This window comes from Kogia breviceps, chromosome 7 (genome assembly GCF_026419965.1).
Source record: "Kogia breviceps isolate mKogBre1 chromosome 7, mKogBre1 haplotype 1, whole genome shotgun sequence".
NCBI lineage: Eukaryota > Metazoa > Chordata > Mammalia > Artiodactyla > Physeteridae > Kogia > Kogia breviceps.
Window position 1 is genome coordinate 6,053,319 of NC_081316.1, and position 19,381 is coordinate 6,072,699.

At 37.8% G+C, this 19,381-nt stretch overlaps 1 protein-coding gene across 7 annotated transcripts in view; it reads left to right on the forward strand.

The window, feature by feature from the left end:
- Positions 1 to 19,381, forward strand: part of TTC17 (tetratricopeptide repeat domain 17) — a 148,309-nt gene that overhangs the window by 72,568 nt on the left and 56,360 nt on the right. For 3 of the 7 annotated variants that reach the window (XM_067037030.1, XM_067037031.1, XM_067037033.1), the window contains exon 17: positions 19,118 to 19,213. The exons of the other annotated variants lie outside the window; for them this stretch is intronic. In XM_067037030.1, coding sequence (XP_066893131.1) covers positions 19,118 to 19,213 — 96 coding nt within the window. The remainder of the gene's footprint in view (positions 1 to 19,117; positions 19,214 to 19,381) is intronic. 7 annotated transcript variants of the gene reach the window in all.

Consider the following 19,381-nt stretch of genomic DNA (forward strand, 5'->3'; position numbering starts at 1 on the left):
TCTAGATGCCACATATATGCCTTAATATACGATATTTGTTTTTCTCTTTCTGACTTACTTCACTCTGTATGACAGTCTCTAGATCCACCCTTGTCTCTACAAATGACCCAATTTCGTTCCTTTTTATGGCTGAGCAATATTCCATTGTATATATGTTCCACATCTTCTTTATCCATTCGTCTGTTGTTGGGCATTTAGGTTGCTTCCACGTCCTGGCTATTGTAAATAGTGCTGCAGTGAACATTGGGGTGCATGTGTCTTTTTGAATTATGGTTTTCTCAGGGTATATGCCCAGTAGTGGCATTGCTGGGTCATATGGTAATTTTAGTTTTAGCTTTTTAAGGAACACATTGTATGAACACATTGAATATATGGAATACATTCTTTTTTAAATTTTTTTATTTATGGTTTATCATAGGATATTGAATGTAGTAGTTCCACGATATTTGATGATTTACTTATTTAACCTTCACTGGAAGAAAAAAAATGAGTTTAACTTGAATTATGAGTGGTTCAGTTTATATACATGTGAATCCTCAGTACCTTGCTTTTGTAGAGCACACAGTAGGTGCTGTGTTTAATGTTCAAATTAGATTATAATATTCAACCAGAGGACTAGCTCAGCTCCTTCACTTCAGGTATTTAGAAGAAGAAAAAAAGTGACACACACTTCATTAAGTGACTTGTCTAAAAGACATCAGTAATTACTAGATTTGGCACCCAAACTGATTCACTATACCAGACTGCCTTAGGATTTTAATGGAAGGCAGGAAGTCATTTTAAATATCAGAGCTCTTTTTTAGTGAAGAAACAAAAAATCTCTCTGACTCTATAGCTCAGTTGTAGATCATTGTTGAGCACCATCTAAACTAGAATTCGTATGTGAGTGCTGAAGGCCTAACAGTGTTTTTAGCAAGGCAGTATAGTGGGGTGGCTAGTTCTAGAGTCACACAGATTCATGTTTGAGCCCTGGCTCTGCCATTACTGTCTTTCTGTTCCCATTAAAGTAATTTGTGTCCTAATCTATAAAATGAAAGCCAGTAAAATCTCATATACTTTTTGGGAGGATTAAATGAGATTATTGTCACAGAGTAGGTGTTATGTAAAAGTAAGCCATTAGAAATTCATAATGAATACAAAATATGACTCTAAAGGTTAAGGATCTTTATCTTCTTACATAATACTAGAAAATATGTTGTGGTCTTTAAAGTTTTGTAGGTTATATCTAAGGACAGCTTTATAAACAGGATTTCATTTTTTTTAATGAGCTGTTTATACTAATAGAATTTCTTATTTTCTTTACTGACTTTCATCTCCCTCACCTCTCTCCTTTTCAGTTATTGGGAAGAAGAGATTTGTATGTATATAGTGATCCTTTTCTAAAAGGCTTTTCTTTAGTATTTGTTTTACATGCTTTTGCTTAGTATTTTGGTTTCTTGAAATTTATTGTTATTTTATGTCACTGATGTCAAGAGAGGAAATTCAGTTGTCTTAAGCTCTTTTTCCCCCAGAACATAATCTCAACTAGCCCAGGGAACTATTAACTTGAAACAGATCTCTCTCAAAATTGTAGTATCTGATAGTCCAGGTTATTCTAAGAATATTTTTGTAATTGCTGTTTTTTTCTTTTCTGTTCACTGTTTTTTTTAAAAATAATTTTTAAATTTTTGGCTGCATTGGGTCTTCATTGCTGTGCACAGGCTCTCTCTAGTTGCAGCGAGTGGGGGCTACCGTTCGTTGCAGAGTGTGGGCTTCACATTATGGTGGCTTCTCTTGTGGTGGAGCAAGGGCTCTAGGCATGCGGGCTTTGGTAGTTGTGGCTCGCATGCTTACTTGTTCCATGGCATGTGGGATCTTCCCGAAACAGGGCAAGAACCTGTGTCCCCTGCATTGTCAGGCAGATTCTTAACCACTGCACCACCAGGGAAGTCCCCAAGAATATTATTGAATATGATACAGTAACAATAAAAGAAAATAATTTGACTTGGGAAGAGGGAATACCATTTATGATTCTTTCCGAGAGCTCATTTTAAAATTTTTTTAATAAAAAAACATTAGCCCTTTTTACATTGTAATTAATTAGTTTAGAAAAGAATCCAACATCAGTAAATTTAAGAATATTGAAATCATATCAAGCATCTTTTCGGACCACAACACTATGAGATTAGAAATGAATTACAGGGAAAAAAACGTAAAAAAATTAAACACATGGGGCTTCCCTGGTGGCGCAGTGGTTGAGAATCCACCTGCCGATGCAGGAGACACGGGTTCGTGCCCTGGTCCGGGAAGATCCCACATGCCGCGGAGCAACTAAGCCCGTGAGCCATGGCCGCTGAGCCTGCGCGTCCGGAGCCTGTGCTCCGCAACGGGAGAGGCCACAACAGTGAGAGGCCCGCATACCGCAAAAAAAAAAAAAAATTAAACACATGGAGGCTAAACAATACGTTACTAAATAACCAAGACATCACTAAAGAAATCAAAGAGGAAATTTAAAAATACCTAGAGACAAATGACAATGAAAATACGACGATCCAAAACCTATGGGATGCAGCAAAAGCAGTTCTAAGAGGGAAGTTTATAGCTATACAAGCCTACCTCCAGAAACAAGAATAATCTCAAGTAAACAATCAAACATTACACCTAAAGCAACTAGAGAAAGAAGAACCAAAAAAACCCAGAGTTAGCAGAAGGAAAGAAATCATAAAGATCAGAGCAGAAATAAATGAAATAGAAACAAAGAAACAATAGCAAAGATCAATAAAACTAAAAGCTGGTTCTTTGAGAAGATAAACAAAATTGATAAACCATTAGCCAGACTCATCAAGAAAAAGAGGGAGAGGACGCAAATCAATAAAATTAAAAATGAAAAAGGAGAAGTTACAACAGACATCACAGAAATACAAAGCATCCTAAGAGACTACCTCTACAAGCAACTCTATGCCAAAAAAATGGACAACCTGGAAGAAATGGACAAATTCTTAGAAAGGTATAACCATCCAAGACTGAACCAGGAAGAAATAGAAAATACGAAGAGACAAGTCACAAGTAATGAAATTGAAACTGTGATTAAAAATCTTCCAACAAACAAAAGTCCAGGACCAGATGGTGTCACAGGTGAATTCTGTCAAACATTTAGAGAAGAACTAACACCCAAACTTCTCAAACTCTTCCAAAAAATTGCAGAGGAAGAAACACTCCCAAACTCATTCTCTGAGGCCACCATCACCCTGATACCAAAACCTGACAAAGATACTACAAAAAAAGAAAATTACCGACCAGTATCACTGATAAATATAGACGCAAAAATCCACAACAAAATACTAGCAAACAGAATCCAAGAACACAATAAAAGGATCATACACCATGATCACGTGGGATTTATCCCAGGGATGCAAGGATTCTTCAATATATGCAAATCAATCAATGTGATATACCATATTAACAAATTGAAGAATAAAAACCATATGATTATCTCAATAGATGCAGAAAAAGCTTTTGACAAAATTCAACACCTATTTATGATAAAAACTCTCTGGAAAGTGGGCATAGAGGGAACCTACCTCAACGAAATAAAGGCCATATACGACAAACGCACAGCAAACATCATTCTCAATGATGAAAAACTGAAAGCATTTCCTCTAAGATCAGGAACAAGATAAGGATGTCCACTCTCATCACTGTTATTCAACATAGTTTTGAAAGTCCTAGCCACAGCAATCAGAGAAGAAAAAGAAATAAAAGGAATACAAATTGGAAAAGAAGAAGTAAAACTGTCACTGTTTGCAGATGACATGATACTATACATAGAGAATCCTAAAAATGCCACCAGAAAACTACTAGAGCTAATCAATGAATTTGGTAAAGTTGCAGGATACAAAATGCACAGAAATCTCTTGCTTTCTTATACACTAATGATGAAAAATCTGAAAGAGAAATTATGGAAACACACCCATTTACCATTGCAACATAAAGAATAAAATACCTAGGAATAAACCTACCTAGGGAGACAAAAGACCTGTATGCAGAAAACTATAAGACACTGATGAAAGAAATTAAAGATGATACCAACAGATGGAGAGATATACCACGTTCTATGATTGGAAGAATCAATATTGTGAAAATGAGTATACTACCCAAAGCAATCTACAGATTCAGTGCAATCCCTATTAAATTACCAATGGCATTTTTTACAGAACTAGAATACATCATCTTAAAATTTGTATGCAGACACAAAAGACCCCGAATAACCAAAGCAGTCTTGAGGGGAAAAAACAGAGCTGGAGGAATCAGACTCACTGACTTCAGACTATACTGCATAGTTACAGTAATCAAGACAATATGGTATTGGCACAAAAACAGAGATATAGATCAATGGAACAGGATAGAAAGCCCAGAGATAAACCCATGCACCTATGGTCAACTAATGTATGACAAAAGAGGCAAAGGTATACAATGGAGAAAAGACAATCTCTTCAGTAAGTGGTGCTGGAAAACTGGACAGCTACATGTAAAGGAATGAAATTAGAACACTCCCTAACACAATAAACAAAAATAAACTCAAAATGGATTAAAGACCTAAATGTAAGACTGGACACTGTAAAACTCTTAGAGGAAAACAGGAAGAACACTCTTTGACATAAATCATGGCAAGATCTTTTCTGATCCACCTCCTAGAGTAATGGAAATAAAAACAGAAATAAACATATGGGACCTAATGAAACTTCAAAGCTTTTGCACAGCAAAGGAAACCATAAACAAGACGAAAAGGGAACCCTCAGAATGGGAGAAAATATTTGCAAATGAATCAACGGAAAAGGATTAATCTCCAAAATATATAAACAGCTCATGCAGCTCAATATTAAAGAAACAAACAACCCAATCCAAAAATGGGCAGAAGACCTAAGTAGACATTTCTCCAAAGAAGACATACAGATGGCCAAGAAGCACATGAAAAGCTGCTCAACATCACTAATTATTAGAGAAATGCAAATCAAAACTACAATGAGGCATCACCTCACCCCAGTTAAAATGGGCTACATTAGAAAATCTACAAACAGCAAATGCTGGAGAGGGTGCGGAGAAAAGGGAACCCTCTTGCATTGTTGGTGGGAATGTAAATGGATGCAGCCACTCTGGAGAACAGTTCGGAGCTTCCTTACAAAACTAAAAATAGAGTTACCATATGATCCAGCAATCCCACTACTGGGCATATACCCAGAGAAAACCATAATTCAAAGACACATGCACCCCAATGTTCACTGCAGCAGTATTTACAATAGCCAGGACGTGGAAGCAACCTAAATGCCCATCCACAGACGAATGGATAAAGAAGTTGTGGTACATATATACAATAGAATATTACTCAGCCATAAAAGAACGAAATTGAGTCATTTGTTGAGACGTGGATGGATCTAGAGACTGTCATACAGAGTGAAATAAGTCAGAAAAAGAAAAACAGATATCATATATTAACGCATGTATGTGGAACCTAGAAAAATGGTACAGATGAGCCGGTTTGCTGGGCAGAAGTTGAGGCACAGTTGTAGGGAACAGACATATGGACATCAAGCGGGGAAAACCGGTAGGGTGGTGATGGTGGTGTGCTGAATTGGGTGATTGGGATTGACATGTATACACTGATGTGTATAAAATTGGTGACTAATAAGAACCTGCTGTATAAAAAAACAAAAAAAAACCCCAGCCCTTTTTACATTGTAATTAATTAGTTTAGAAAAGAATCCAACGTCTGCTAACTCCTAAATAAATAGTTACCCCTAATGGAAATACATGCTATAGCATTTTCTAGGTTTAAAAACTCATTGATAATACTGAACTAATTTCAATATTAAATTTTTCTTTAACAGTGTTTTTGCATTACTTGTTTCCACAATAATCCTATTTATTGACAGTTGTTTTGCTGAGTTCCAGCTTTGAAAAGCTGAAACTTGAAAGAAGCAGACACCTCTTTTGAAACCATGAACTTCTTACATTTTAAAACCTAACAGTTGCATTTACTCCAGTTATCTCTGAGCTTTACTAAACGGTTGATGAAAAAGGAGACAAAACCTCTGAGTAATGATTAGCATTTCTGTGCCTTCAGATGATTCTGTCTGCCCTTTACTTTTTCATTTTTGCAATATTGAAAGAAGCTTCATAAATTATCTTGTTTGACATATCTGTCTAAAGTCTTTATTGTGACTATACAAAGGTTTCAAGAAGCAAGGCTTGTGATTCTATTTCCAGTAATCAAGGAATTCATATTTTTTTTTGTAATATTCATAGTTACAGTTTATTACAGGGAAATGGTACTAGTTAAAATCAGCCAAGGCAGATTCCTTGAGGGATACAAATACAGAACTTCCGGTTGTCCTCTTCCCATGGAGTCATGGACAATATTACCTCCTCCCAGCTATGATGTGTGACAATACACGTGGAGTATTGCCAACCAAGGGAGCACACCCCAGCCTTTGGTGTCCGGAGGGTCTTTTTTTTTTTTTTTTAATATTTATTGGAGTATAGTTGCTTTACAGTGTTGTGTTAGTTTCTGCTGTACAGCAAAGTAAATGAGCTATACGTATACATATGTCCCCTCTTTTTTGGATTTCCTTCCCATTTAGGTCACCACAGAGCATTGAGTAGAGTTCCCTGTGCTATACAGTAGGTTCTCATTAGTTATCTATTTTATACACAGTATCAATAGTGTATATATGTCAGTCCCAATCTCCCAGTTCATCCCAGTGCCCCCTTTCCCCCTTGGTATCCATACATTTGTTCTCTATGTCTGTGTCTCTATTTCTGCTTTGTAAATAAGATTGTCTGTACCAGTTTTTTCAGATTCCAACATATATGCATTAATATATGATATTTGTTTTTCTCTTTCTGACTTACTTCACTCTGTATGACAGTCTCTAGGTCCATCCACATCTCTACAAATGACCCAAGTTTGTTCCTTTTTATGGCTGAGTGATATTTCAAGGAATTCATATTGTAATTGGGTTTTTTTGGACAAGATTTAAGCTGCCCTTATAAACCCTTTTTCGAACCTAAAAAATTCTCTTATGAAAGCCTGTTTGAAAAGCTACCAATTTAAAAGCTTTTCAGATAAGCTTTTCAAGATTAAAAATAGTTAAATAACTCTTGGAAAACATTTTCAAAACAACTTTTCTGACCACTATTGTTAATCTTCCCTAAATTATTTTCTTTAAAGATCCACATTAGACACTATTTTTATAGCAACTGTAATATAGTGTAATGTCTTGGGTAGTATGAACTAAATGGTAAAATTATCAGTAGTCTTTTAACATCAGTAAGTATTGCTTTTCATATATAATCTTGGAAATTTATCACACAGAGTTTTAGTTTATGTTTCTTAGAGTATATGCACTGGTAATGTATTTAGCTTTGAATACTGATTCATTCAGCTTAGAAGTACATAATCATGCTAACAAAATTTTCTTACTTGTAAAGACTTTATAGCTAAAAATGTGTCAATTAGTACAGAATCATTTATCAGACAGTTTTCCGGAACTTTGATTAATCTAGATAATCCTCTTATTTACTGCCATTTATGAGTTGCATGTGTTCTTACAGAAACTGCTTATCATCATCATCATCTCTCTCTCTCTCCTTTGAATAGTACTTAATAAATTCTTTTCTTTTATAGGTATTTTTATATCAGCATTACAATTTCAAGGATGCTGGGAAGGAAAACATAATAGATTGATTTTTTAATTGCCAGCTCTCAAGTTGACTGTGAAAGAGAAGCTAGTGCTTCCAGTTTTGATTAAACATTTTATTTTGGCAGTTTTTAAATACATATTTTTTGTCCACATTTATTGACTTGTCATTTTACACTTCAACTTAAATAGAACTGAATTGGCCACTTTAACAAACTCATTTTTCAATAACAACATACTTGGCCTTTTTTAAAGTAAAATGGAACCTGTTAAATAAACTTACAATGCTTTTGAGTATAAGTAAGGTCTCTTGAGTGCTCAACACTAAAAAAGGACTTTTTTAAAATTGAAAATAACAAGGTGTCACAGAAAATGGAATTTCATGAAGCAATAATGATTATCTTCTCTAATGATGAAAAATGGAAAATAATTTATAATCAAAACGTGGATATTAAATCTGTAATATTCATGATACTGGATTTTCCAGGTGTTAATTACTTGAGTATTTTCTACATACTTTCATTCTTGAATTTCACTGATTTGAAAATTAAAAAGTTACATCTAAAAAAGATGCTTCCTACTACTTAAGCAATATACATTGTTCTATTATTATGTCTGTGACATGCATAATTTTACTTTCAGTATTCTTCATTCGGTATAACTTTTCTTACATTAGAAAACATAAGACCAACGGAAGGTTATATTTGTTACACTTCATTACATGCGTATAGGTATGCCGCTAACAATGGCATTGTTATTAACTGAGTATAATTAAGCATCAGCCCCACAATCCCTGAACATTGGTCTTTTCTTAATCCACTGAGACACCTACCCACTTGAAATTATTGGCCCAGATCTTTAGAAATTATGAATAAATGTTATGCAGAACTCAGACTTTAATGTCTAGGTATGGTTAGAATTTTATATACATTTCTCTGTAACATGTATTTCAAAGCTTTCACCACCATAGAAAAAAACAGAATTTCTAAATCACATACATGAGCTTTAACATCTCTTCCAATGTGCAGAAGAGTTATCCTATGTTGTCTTTATAATGTTTCTGTGTTTATAGCATCTACTTACTATTTACCTAAATCTTATCTCCTTTTATAACTTGTTTCTTGCCTGTGGTTTTAGTCTGTGTTCTTCCACCCAAATGTCTGTAGATTTATAACTTGTAGCTTAAAGCAATTTTACATGGAGTTCAGATTTTGAAGGAAAAGAAATCCTGCATTTTGCTGCCCTCCTGTGGACTATCCAACAGATGCTACCTGCAGTTAAGGACCTTTGCTTTATCACATTCTCGATGAGAATTAGTGAAGATATATGCTTTAAAAAAAAGAAAGAAAATATAGTCTGAAAGATACAGTTTTTGTAGCATTTTTAATATGCTACTAGTTAGCTTACCTCCATTTATTTTTGTTGGAAGAATGAAAACTGGTTAACTTTTTACAGGCTCAAAATCCTGTAGGTGCAGGTGCATCCTGCAACAAAGCTAGATGTACCTCTCTATATGTAATTTATATAAATTTTTATAGTTCTTTACTTAAAGGGCTTTAATTATTTGGTTAACAAACAATCCTTTGATAAATATCCATGTGACGGTGAGAGAAGGAATAAGAAAAGTGCCTTTTTTATGAATCTAGAAGCAAAGGTTATGATTTACTCAAGTCAGTCAGTCATTGGTAGCACAGAGACTGAAATCTGAGTTCTCTGTCTTGCAAGGCCAGTGTGGCTCTCATGCGTAATTCTTTTATTCTCAAGCCATAAAATATTCCACTGCCAAGACTGAAAGAATTCATATTTGTAGATTCTTGAGTCATTTTATGAAAGTAGTATAATCACTGCACTTCGTATATCATCCCTCAAAAGAGATACATACATCCCTATATAAAACATGCCTCTGAACTGTATTATGGGGGACAGTCATAATGAACCCTAAAAGCACACCTAAAATGGTCCCTTTCAGTTTAGCATGTCACTTTGACCTCTTCTGAATTTTGCGTCATTAGATTGCTGTAAAGCCTTGGATTTTACACAGAAGATCTGGTAGCCGTACTTGTAATATTCGCTCAGTAGGTAATATTTGTCTTTTGGGATTCCCAGCATTTAGGTTTCATGAGCAGAATCGTTACCTTTTATTTTCATAAGAAGTTAAGACATTTAGGCAGGTTTTGTTAACCAGTGGTCTTACACTTCAGCCTCCGAAAGACATTGAATATATATATAAATACTTCTTGGTTTTTAACATGAATTTTTTGTCCAGCATGCAAAAAAAACTGTTTTCTTTTGAGGAATGAGCCTGTTGGCCCCTGCTTAAGATCTTTCTACAGTTGTCCTCCAGTCATTATAGATTGTTAACCTGGCCAAATAATATTTAAGAAAAATGAAATTTGATAGTGGATATAACCTTCTAAAGCAATAGAGTATTTGTTTTCTTTCAACCAAAGGGACCTGAGTATGGCTTATTTATTCATTCATTTATTCAACTAATGTCTACTATTCTAGGAACTAGAAACCAAACAAACAAAAAACTCCAAGTCTTACGGAGCTCCATTCTAGTAAAGAGAAACAGAGCAGATGATAAACATATTAAAGAAGTTATTTAGTATGTTAGAAAATAAGTGCTCTGGGGAAAAATAAATAGAGCAGGAGGGTTGGTGTGATATTTAAATTGGATTGTCGAGGGAGGCCCCATTGAGAAAGTGACACTTGAGCAAAGATTTAAAGGAGGTAAAGGGTTGGACCATGGAGACATACAGCATAAGAGCATTTCAGGCAGAGAAAATAGTTGTTGCAAAAGCTTATGCAAGGAGAGCTTTTCTGTGGTGTGGTGGTGTTGGAGGAAATGAAAGCAGAGACGAACGGGAGGAGGGTAGACCACATCTTTACTGCCTTGCAGGCCATTCTAATAATTTGGGCTTTTATTGTAAGAGAAAGGTGTATGATTTGGAAGGTTTTGAGCATTCGAGGGAAATGATCTGATTTACATTTTAACAGGATTCTTCTGGCTGCTCTGTTGAAGATAGATTGTAGTCAGGTAAGGGCACAAGCAGGTAGACCAGTTAGGATGCTGTTGCAAAAGTGTAGGTGAAGGATGATGTTGCCTTGGACCAGTGGGGTGAGAGGGGAGAAGGGGAGAAGTGATCATCCTATTTGGGGTGTGTTTTTGAAAGCGGAACCAATCAGACACTACCAGAGGAAGTATGGGAAATGAAAGAAGCAGAGGTCAGGGTGACTCCTAAATATGGGACCTAATCAACTAGGTGCTATTTAATGAGACTTTTAATAACCAGTGGTGCTATTTAATGAGATAAAGTCTGAGGAAGGAACAGATTTAGGGAGAAAAACAAGTTTGGTTTTAAACAAGTTTCAGTTGCCTTCTAAATGTTTAAGTTATGGTATTGGGTAGGCAGTTGGATATATATGAATGTCATTATGGTCAAGGAAGAGCCCCAGGCTAGAGATGAAAATTTGTGAACGATGGACATATGAATGTCTTTTAAAATCACAAAATTGGATGAAATTACCTCAGTGATTAGTATAAAAAGAGGTCAACGATTAATTACTAGGGCATTCCAGCCAACAATTAGTGGTAGGGAAGAGGAAGAACATTACAGGAGCAGCCAGTGAGACAGTAGGGAAACCAGGCAATTATTCTGTTCCAGAAGCCAAGCGAAGAAAGTGTTCCAAGGAGTGGTCAGATATGTCATTATTATGCTACGTGGATATATCCTAAGAACTTGAGTTGGTGAGGACAGAGAATAAAGCATCGGATTTCTGAACATGGAGGTTGTTGGCCTTCTTCTAAAAGTTTACATTAAATGGCTTGTGAAGTAGGTGAGGAAGTGGAGATGGCCAGCAGCTCTTTCAAGGAGTTTTGCTGTAGTGAGAAGCAGAAAAATGGGGTGGTAGTTGTGGCGGGGATGTGGGATCGAAGATATTTGGTTTTGGTTTTATTGTCCTAAAAATAAGAGGTATTGCAGTGTGTTCCCGTAGGAAATATGCAGTAAAGAGGAAGAAATGGAAGATGCAGAAAAAATTGTAGAAGCAAAACTCTTGAATAAACAGAAGGGGATGGGCTCCAAGGCACAAGTGTAGCGTAGAGGCTGTCCTTAAATAGGAGAAGGTACAATGTATAGGTGTAGATGTAGGTATGTTGGTGAGACTTTGGATTACTTCTCAGTGAAGTAAGAGGCCAGTTGGCAGACGAGTGTGAAGAGGGGCAGAGGAGGTTAGAAATATAATGAGAGAGGAAGGGCTGAAAACAGTGGACTCAGAAGGTGAACTGACTAGAGAGGTTTCTAATTTTGGTAACTGGATAAATGTCAGCGTCATTAATTTAGAGAAAGAATAAGGAAAAGAAATTATGCCTTCATGTGTGGCTGGAAAATAAGTTCAGTGATAAACATGTTCATACAGAGATGCCACTGGTTCCCTCAGATTGTTCAGGGTGAGAAGAAAAGTCCTAGAATGGAATCTTAGAAAATACTAGCATTTAAGGAGCAGAGCCAGTGAAAGTGAGTAAAGGTATTGGGAGAACCAAGAGGGAGCTGGGTCATGAAGGTCAGAAGAACAGAGGGGAAAAGAAATCAACAGTAGCATGTCCTATATTGGTTCCTAAAGTAGGGTACAAATATCACCAGAGGCACACAAGCTTTTAGGTGATACTTAGGGTAACAAATTTTTTTTTTTTTTTTTTTTTTTGCGGTACACAGGCCTCTCACTGTTGTGGCCTCTCCCGTTGCGGAGCACAGGCTCCGGACGCGCAGGCTCAGCGGCCATGGCTCACGGGCCCAGCCGCTCCGCGGCACGTGGGATCCTCCCGGACCGGGGCATGAACCCGTGTCCCCTGCATCGGCAGGCGGACTCTCAACCACTGCGCCACCAGGGAAGCCCTAGAGTAACAATTTTTGATTTTAGTATTTGTGGCTTATTCTAATGGGCATTGGAAGAAATAAATAACCAGCACATCAAACCTGTAATTCATGAAAAATGGTACTGATTTTCCCTTTTAACATAAATTAATGTAAGATTAAACAGTGACTCCATTTAAAGAACATTGCATAAATAATGGTACTGGTACCTATGGAAAAATCACGACAGTAGTGGACGAATGAAGTGTGGGAAGCTCTGGGTTTAACAGTTTGGAAAATCATTTGGTGACCTCATTTTATCAGAAGTATTTTCTGTAAAATGGGGAAATATCTATACTAAAACAAGAATAAATTTTAGGAAAATAGAAATATTAAAGTGAGCTCTCTATGTATAGTTGAATTACTTTTAGAGTTACTGGCATAGATTCTAAACTATATAACTTTTGTTTCATCCTGTCACTGTGTAACTAAAATAACTTTAAAGCAAATAGTTAATGATACCAGAAGTCATTCTTTAGATAATATATAATAAGACACAAATAAGGAAGACTTTTTTAAAATTCACTTGTTAGAAACATGAAAAAGTAATTCTGTGTTTGGAATAAAATAGTAGAAAAATTTGGCAGCTGAGTGAAGAAGTAAGGCATTTATTAGGAGAGTATTATAAGGCCCAGATATAATACACACAGAGCAAGTGGTTTGATTCTCTGTCTCCGGGACTCTTGGAACTGAGTCACTGCAACTTGGTTGTGATGCTCCAAGAGGGCTGTGTCCAAGGACAGCAACTAAGCAGTCACCCTCGATATTTGAGTAGCACTTCCTGAAGTCAGCTAGGAGGTTAGCACTGCAGCTCGTTACTCAGTTGTGGAATGCTTGTGTTCATTACCTTAAAAATAAGACGTTGAACATTTATAATCTGAGTTACAGAGCTTAACACTTCAGGTGTGCGAATGGCCTTTGCCAGTGTTAGGGTTACTATCCTGAGTCTCCAATAGGAAGTGAGTTATACTTTTGAGTTTGTAAATTAAGTTAGGATCACGGTTCTGCTTCCTTTATGCTCTGTATGTAGTGCGGGGACACCCACTGGAAGGCATCGTTAATCATATTTTGCGAACACTTACCTACAGATAGGGTTGGAAAGTTACACTGAGACATCTTTCTTCGTGTATAGGCTCCATTCTGCATCAGGAACTTACTGTGGTTTCCTGCATTCACATCACTGAGGTCACGGTGATTATACACACCAGCAAGAAAGATGAAGGATGAGCAAGATGGTGTCTGTTTTATCTAGCCCCCACTAATTATTGAACAAGATATTTTTAATATGGTTTGTCACTGCAGTAGTTCATGTCTCCTGATAGGAACTGAAGCGGGCTAACTTCTAGTTATAAATACTTTGTGTGTAGTAAGTTAGGCAAGTTCATTGGATGCTATCTTTTTACATCTTCAGTTTCTATTCATTGTTGCAGATGTTTTTGGAGATATTTCAGTTTGTGATGTTAAGGTTTGCTATCTCATAGCAAGCATTTGCATGACTCCTCCCCATTCAAAAAGATTATTCTAATTGACAGAACTCTCTCTCTCTCTCTCTCTCTCTCTCTCTCTCTCTCTCTCTCTCCCTCCCTCCCTCTCCCCACCCCCCTCTGTCTCTCTCCCCCACACACACACACACAATCCATGCTACATTAGAGTGGGCTCTTTTTTAAATGACCTATATCTCAGAAAATTCTTTACGTGCACTGCAAACCAACTAGTTGAAATGAATTCCCAGTTTGGAGTTCTTGTTTGAAACAGTGAGCACCGGCAGTTCCCTGGCGGCCCAGTGGTTTAGGACCCTTTGCTTTCACTGCCGTGGGCCCAGCTTCAGTCCCTGGTCAGGGAACTAAAATCCCGCAAGCTGCAAGGTTAGGCCAAAAAAACCAGAAAACAAACAAAAACATAGGGGCTTCCCTGGTGGCGCAGTGGTTAAGAACCCACCTGCCAATGCAGGGGACACGATCGATCCCAGGTCCAGGAGGATCCCACATGCCGTGGAGCAACTAAGCCCGTGCACCACAGCTACTGAGCCTGCACTCTAGAGCCAGTGAGTCACAACTCCTGAGCCTGTGTGCCACACCTACTGAAGCCCACACCCCTAGAGCCCGTGCTCTGCAACAAGGGAAGCCACCGCGATGAGAAGCCCATGCACCTCAACGAAAGAGTAGCCCCTGTTCGCCTCAACTAGGTAAAGCCCTCACGCAGCAATGAAGACCCAACTCAGCCAAAAGAAGTAAAATTTTATTAAAGAAAAAAAACAGTGAGCACCCAAGTATTTCAACCCCTCTACAAATGGAATCATTGAATGATTTTTTTTTTTTTTTTGGTACGCGGGCCTCTCACTGTAGTGGCCACTCCCGTTGCGGAGCACAGGCTCCGGACGCGCAGGCTCAGCGGCCACGGCTCACGGGCCCGGCCGCTCCGCGGCACGTGGGATCTTCCCGGGACCGGGGCGCGAACCCACGTCCCCTGCGTCGCCAGGCGGACTCTCAACCACTGCACCACCAGGGAAGCCCCATGAATGATTTTTTTTTTTAATTCAGTTCCATGGGCTGATGGAAATAAAGCAGTTGAGCCTGATAATCAGTAGAAAAGAGCATTGGTGAGATTTAAAATACATATGACTGAGGATACCTGGCTTATATATGTATATGTCCGTGTAGATGCTGGTTTGGGTTTTTTCCCCCCTTTTTTCTTTCAGTGTTGGTTATTACAAGTAGTCGGATTTATTTCATACTAAACTATTGTGATCTTTGACCAAGAAAATCTCAGTAGTCTGTTACTTTTTCTTAACCACCAAAGTTTATTTAGTTATGATCCTGAAAATACAGGAGAAATTTAAATCATATTTCATAGCTGTTGAAAAGAACACAGCTTTGGATTTCTCTTCTCATTTAGTTTATTTTTATTGATATAACAACAAATCTAAATTTGCCATTCAAAATTTGCCACTCTAAAAGCAGTTTAAACTGCTTTAGCTGTCAGGCATTACTTCATAACCCAGTCAGATCACAAATATCCAAAATGATAATTATTTTTAAAAATAATAAAATAAAACAAGCATATCAAATTTCAGGAGAAGGAACTAGAGGTCAGTAGCAGCTGATAAGGGTATGTGGTGTTGATCAAGTCTTCTGAGTCCTGGTATACCTGTAGTAATATAGCCAGTTTCCCTTGATGATGTGAAATACAGCTAGAGGAAAACCTAACATGAACAAAACAAACCATTCACCACCTCCCTCACCATACACTGCCTAAGTACCATAAATGTTAAAAACTGGGAGAGAACAAGGTCCTAGAAACCGTGCTATTTATTATGTGCAAAGTGGCCACTGAGATGAATGCCTCCAGGCAACTTTCATTTGGTGATATAAAGCAAAAGGAAACAGTATGGTACTATCATTTATTTTTCTATGCTTTTCACTTGATTTAGTGCACTGACCATATGTACTTAGATTTAGGGAGATACACTCACATCAAAGTTCCTGTCTTAATCCCAAACCCCTAAAGTGGGTCTGATATCAGGCAGCCAGGGAACTTTCTTACTGAAAGCCACAAGGCCTTGCTCAAAATGTTCTGTGGTAGAGGGACTTCAGTGGCCTTTTTTGTTAACCTTTGTTTAAGTATCATACTTATTACCCAAACCAGTGTAAAGGACAATGCCTCACCCTCTTTGTCCTCATATCTAAGTCCTATGAGATATTACAAGACTCAATTCCTTAACAGTCATGGAATAACTAGGCTCTTGTGTTCTCATTTAAAGATACTGTTCTTATAATCCACTTAGTCTGAGGAGTAAAAAAGACCAAGTAGCCTTTGACATTTTATTAGCCTTGAGCTTGCATTATATCCTTGCTTTAGGGAAAAGCGTAAGCCTAATGGCAGTAAATGCTTCTGATGGTAGGTCCCTTCCCCATTATGCATATCTCTGGGCCTCCATTTATAGTTTGAGGAGGGGGAGCAGAGTTAAATCTATGGATTTTTCTACTAGATTTTTTTCCTTGACATCAGCAGGTGACCAATCACTTGCAGCAGCGGAAAGGAGAGGTAAATATAAACTCCAAAGGTGGTGAGTAGCTAGGAAATCTAAGCCCTCCCCTGTTCCCTCATCCCAGCCCTCTGTTTATAGGCTTATTCTAGGTATTAAGAGTTGAATGAAGCCAACTCACTGCAAGAATATGTGGTCGACGCAACTAGACATGCTTAATTTAAGCTCACTGACCACATAAGGACTTTAATATCATTCTGTCTTTTGCAAAGTCAATGGCAATTTTACCAAGCCATGACATATGATGATGCTATTGTGGAATGCTTGTTTTCTTTACCACATACACCCTGCTTTCCTGGTTCCTTGTGTTGGCTTATATTGTTTTCAGTAGCTCTTCCCCATAACCCTCCCTCCTGCCCTCCCCCCCCCACAAAAATTCTAATCTTGTCCATCCTTCAAGGCCCACTTCTGCTATATGCCTTACTGATCCCTTAATTATAAGTAATGCGTAACCAGTCATGCCACCTGCGCCTCTCCTTCAGCTCCTGTGACTTGCCATTACAGTTACTTGTGTACAAGACACTACTCTCCTACAGGACTTCTCTAGCTCATTGAGAGCAGGGACCAATCCTTTTTTTTCATCTTCATACCCTGGCCCACCATGCATTCCACACCGTCCTCCCAATGTGTAGCCCATAGAATGTACTTAAATTGCAAATGAGCTAATGGCATTTCAGGTTTGAACTACTGAAAATAGCTAGTAATAGAGGGTAATTAACTCATACCCACCCACTGTTTATCCAGAATGCTTTATACGAGACTCCCACTCAACATACATATATCGATATAGATCTTCTTTTGAGGTCTGCAGCTCCCGCACAATAGGAGGGGGAATAGAAAAGGAATTATCTCATTTGAAGGCACATGTTGTGTCCACTAGAAAATGACACATCTAATAGGTAGCCTGTATTTTCTCCTGTCTGCACCGTTTTTAATGAAAGTTACAAATGTCCTTGTTGACCTTCATTGAAAAACTGACATTTATGGGTAAATCAGTAAGTGTGAGAATCTATTGGATTTGTTTCCCCAACATTCTTGCTTGAAACAAATTTCCCTAGGCTGAAGTAAGAAATTTAAATTTAATAATAACAATAATAACAATAATAAAATATTCAGCAGCAGCTATGGCAGTTAATTTTCTTTCTTTCTCAATATAGTTTCTACATGGGAAAATCTTTCCTAGTAAACTTGCAGTAAAGGTTTAAATTCCCTTGTTTAGACATCTAACCTGATCTTTCACATTCCTGGACGAAGTTACAGCTGTGGAGAGCTTGAATTCCATCACTGGAGTCATGTCTTCCCCAGTCTCCATGTCATGGTGTCTGTGTCTCAACTGGTGCTGACTTTGCTCCCTGTGCTTTAGTCACTTTAGTGATGGCCACGTGGCAGGACAGAGAGGCCAGATTTATTGGTAGTTCTCTTTTTTCTTCTCTAAAAGAAGGCAGGTCTATAGAAACCAATGCATCTCTGAACTCTTGGGCAATAAGATTCCCCCACCATGTGTGAAGAGAGTGTTACCCAGGATAGAATTTAGCTCTAGAATAGGTAGTAAAAGGGAATCCCCGTCTCTCTCTCTTCTTTTGAGGTCACACACTTTTCTTAGTTTTTCCTTTTTAAGCTCACTTGTGACTCAGTCACCTCCCCATGAGGGAATACCTGTATAATCCTGAGGTTGCTGATTTCAAGTCTTTAATCTGGTGTTTTCTCTCTGGCGTTGCCGTACTTTTAAGGTCAGCCAGTACATAACCATAACTTTTAAACCTCCTGCAAAGAATTCCATTCAGCAGTAATTGCTGAATGAGAACAAGTCTGAGCCGTTACTTCCGTCAAAATGATTTCTCTCGTCTAAGTGGAGGACAGCACAGGACAGAGGAGGTGAGGCAGTTTCCCTCGTCTCAGGTGCAGCCGTCAGCAACCTAGGTTCACCTAGATTCAAGGAGTTCTGTATGTTTATGTTCACAGTGGTTTCAGCAGTAGTGTTTCCTACAGCTCTTATTGTAGGACAGTAGCTTCTCTCTCCATTTCAGATAAAGAACCTAGACACAGAGAAGGGAATTGATTTGCCAAGGTTCATATGGTAAGGCTGCAGCTAAGGCAGGATTTGAATTCATACCATGGAATGCTCCTCTTAGAACAAGGTCTGCAAGACTTTGTCACAACCTCTGGAGGTGGAAATCATAAAGGAATCTGTTCCCGTGAGGTTTCTTACTGCTTCACGTGTACCTATTTCTCTGTGTAATACCAAGCCCCACATGCCACCCACAGTTAAAGTTTCCCCGTAATATTTTAAAGTAATCTTGCATAGCAATGGTGCACAACTGAAAGATACACTTTTGTTCACTTCACAATTTATATTACTATTTTTCCTAAAAGATACATATCCTACTAGAGAAATAAATATGAAATTAGTTGCTTGGCTCTTACAAAGTTCTGAGGCCTCTCAATTTTGTGGCATTTCTTTCTTATAACTAACCCTAAAGGATTCCTAACCCAACCAGGAATTTCTTACCAACTTACAAAATTCAGAAGAGAAGAATTCTTAAAAAAGAAGAGAAGAGAAGAATTCTTTTTAACAAGTAAGTGGTTACCCAACTCCAGTTAGAAAATAAATATTCTTCTAGGACGTTTGTAAACAGGATTTATATGAGAAGATAGGGGATTTCTTTAACCTTAGTCATGGTAGGAGTTCCTGAGAACTTAGTTTACTCTGAAAATCGTTTAGCCACAGAATAAATTGTGCCTTT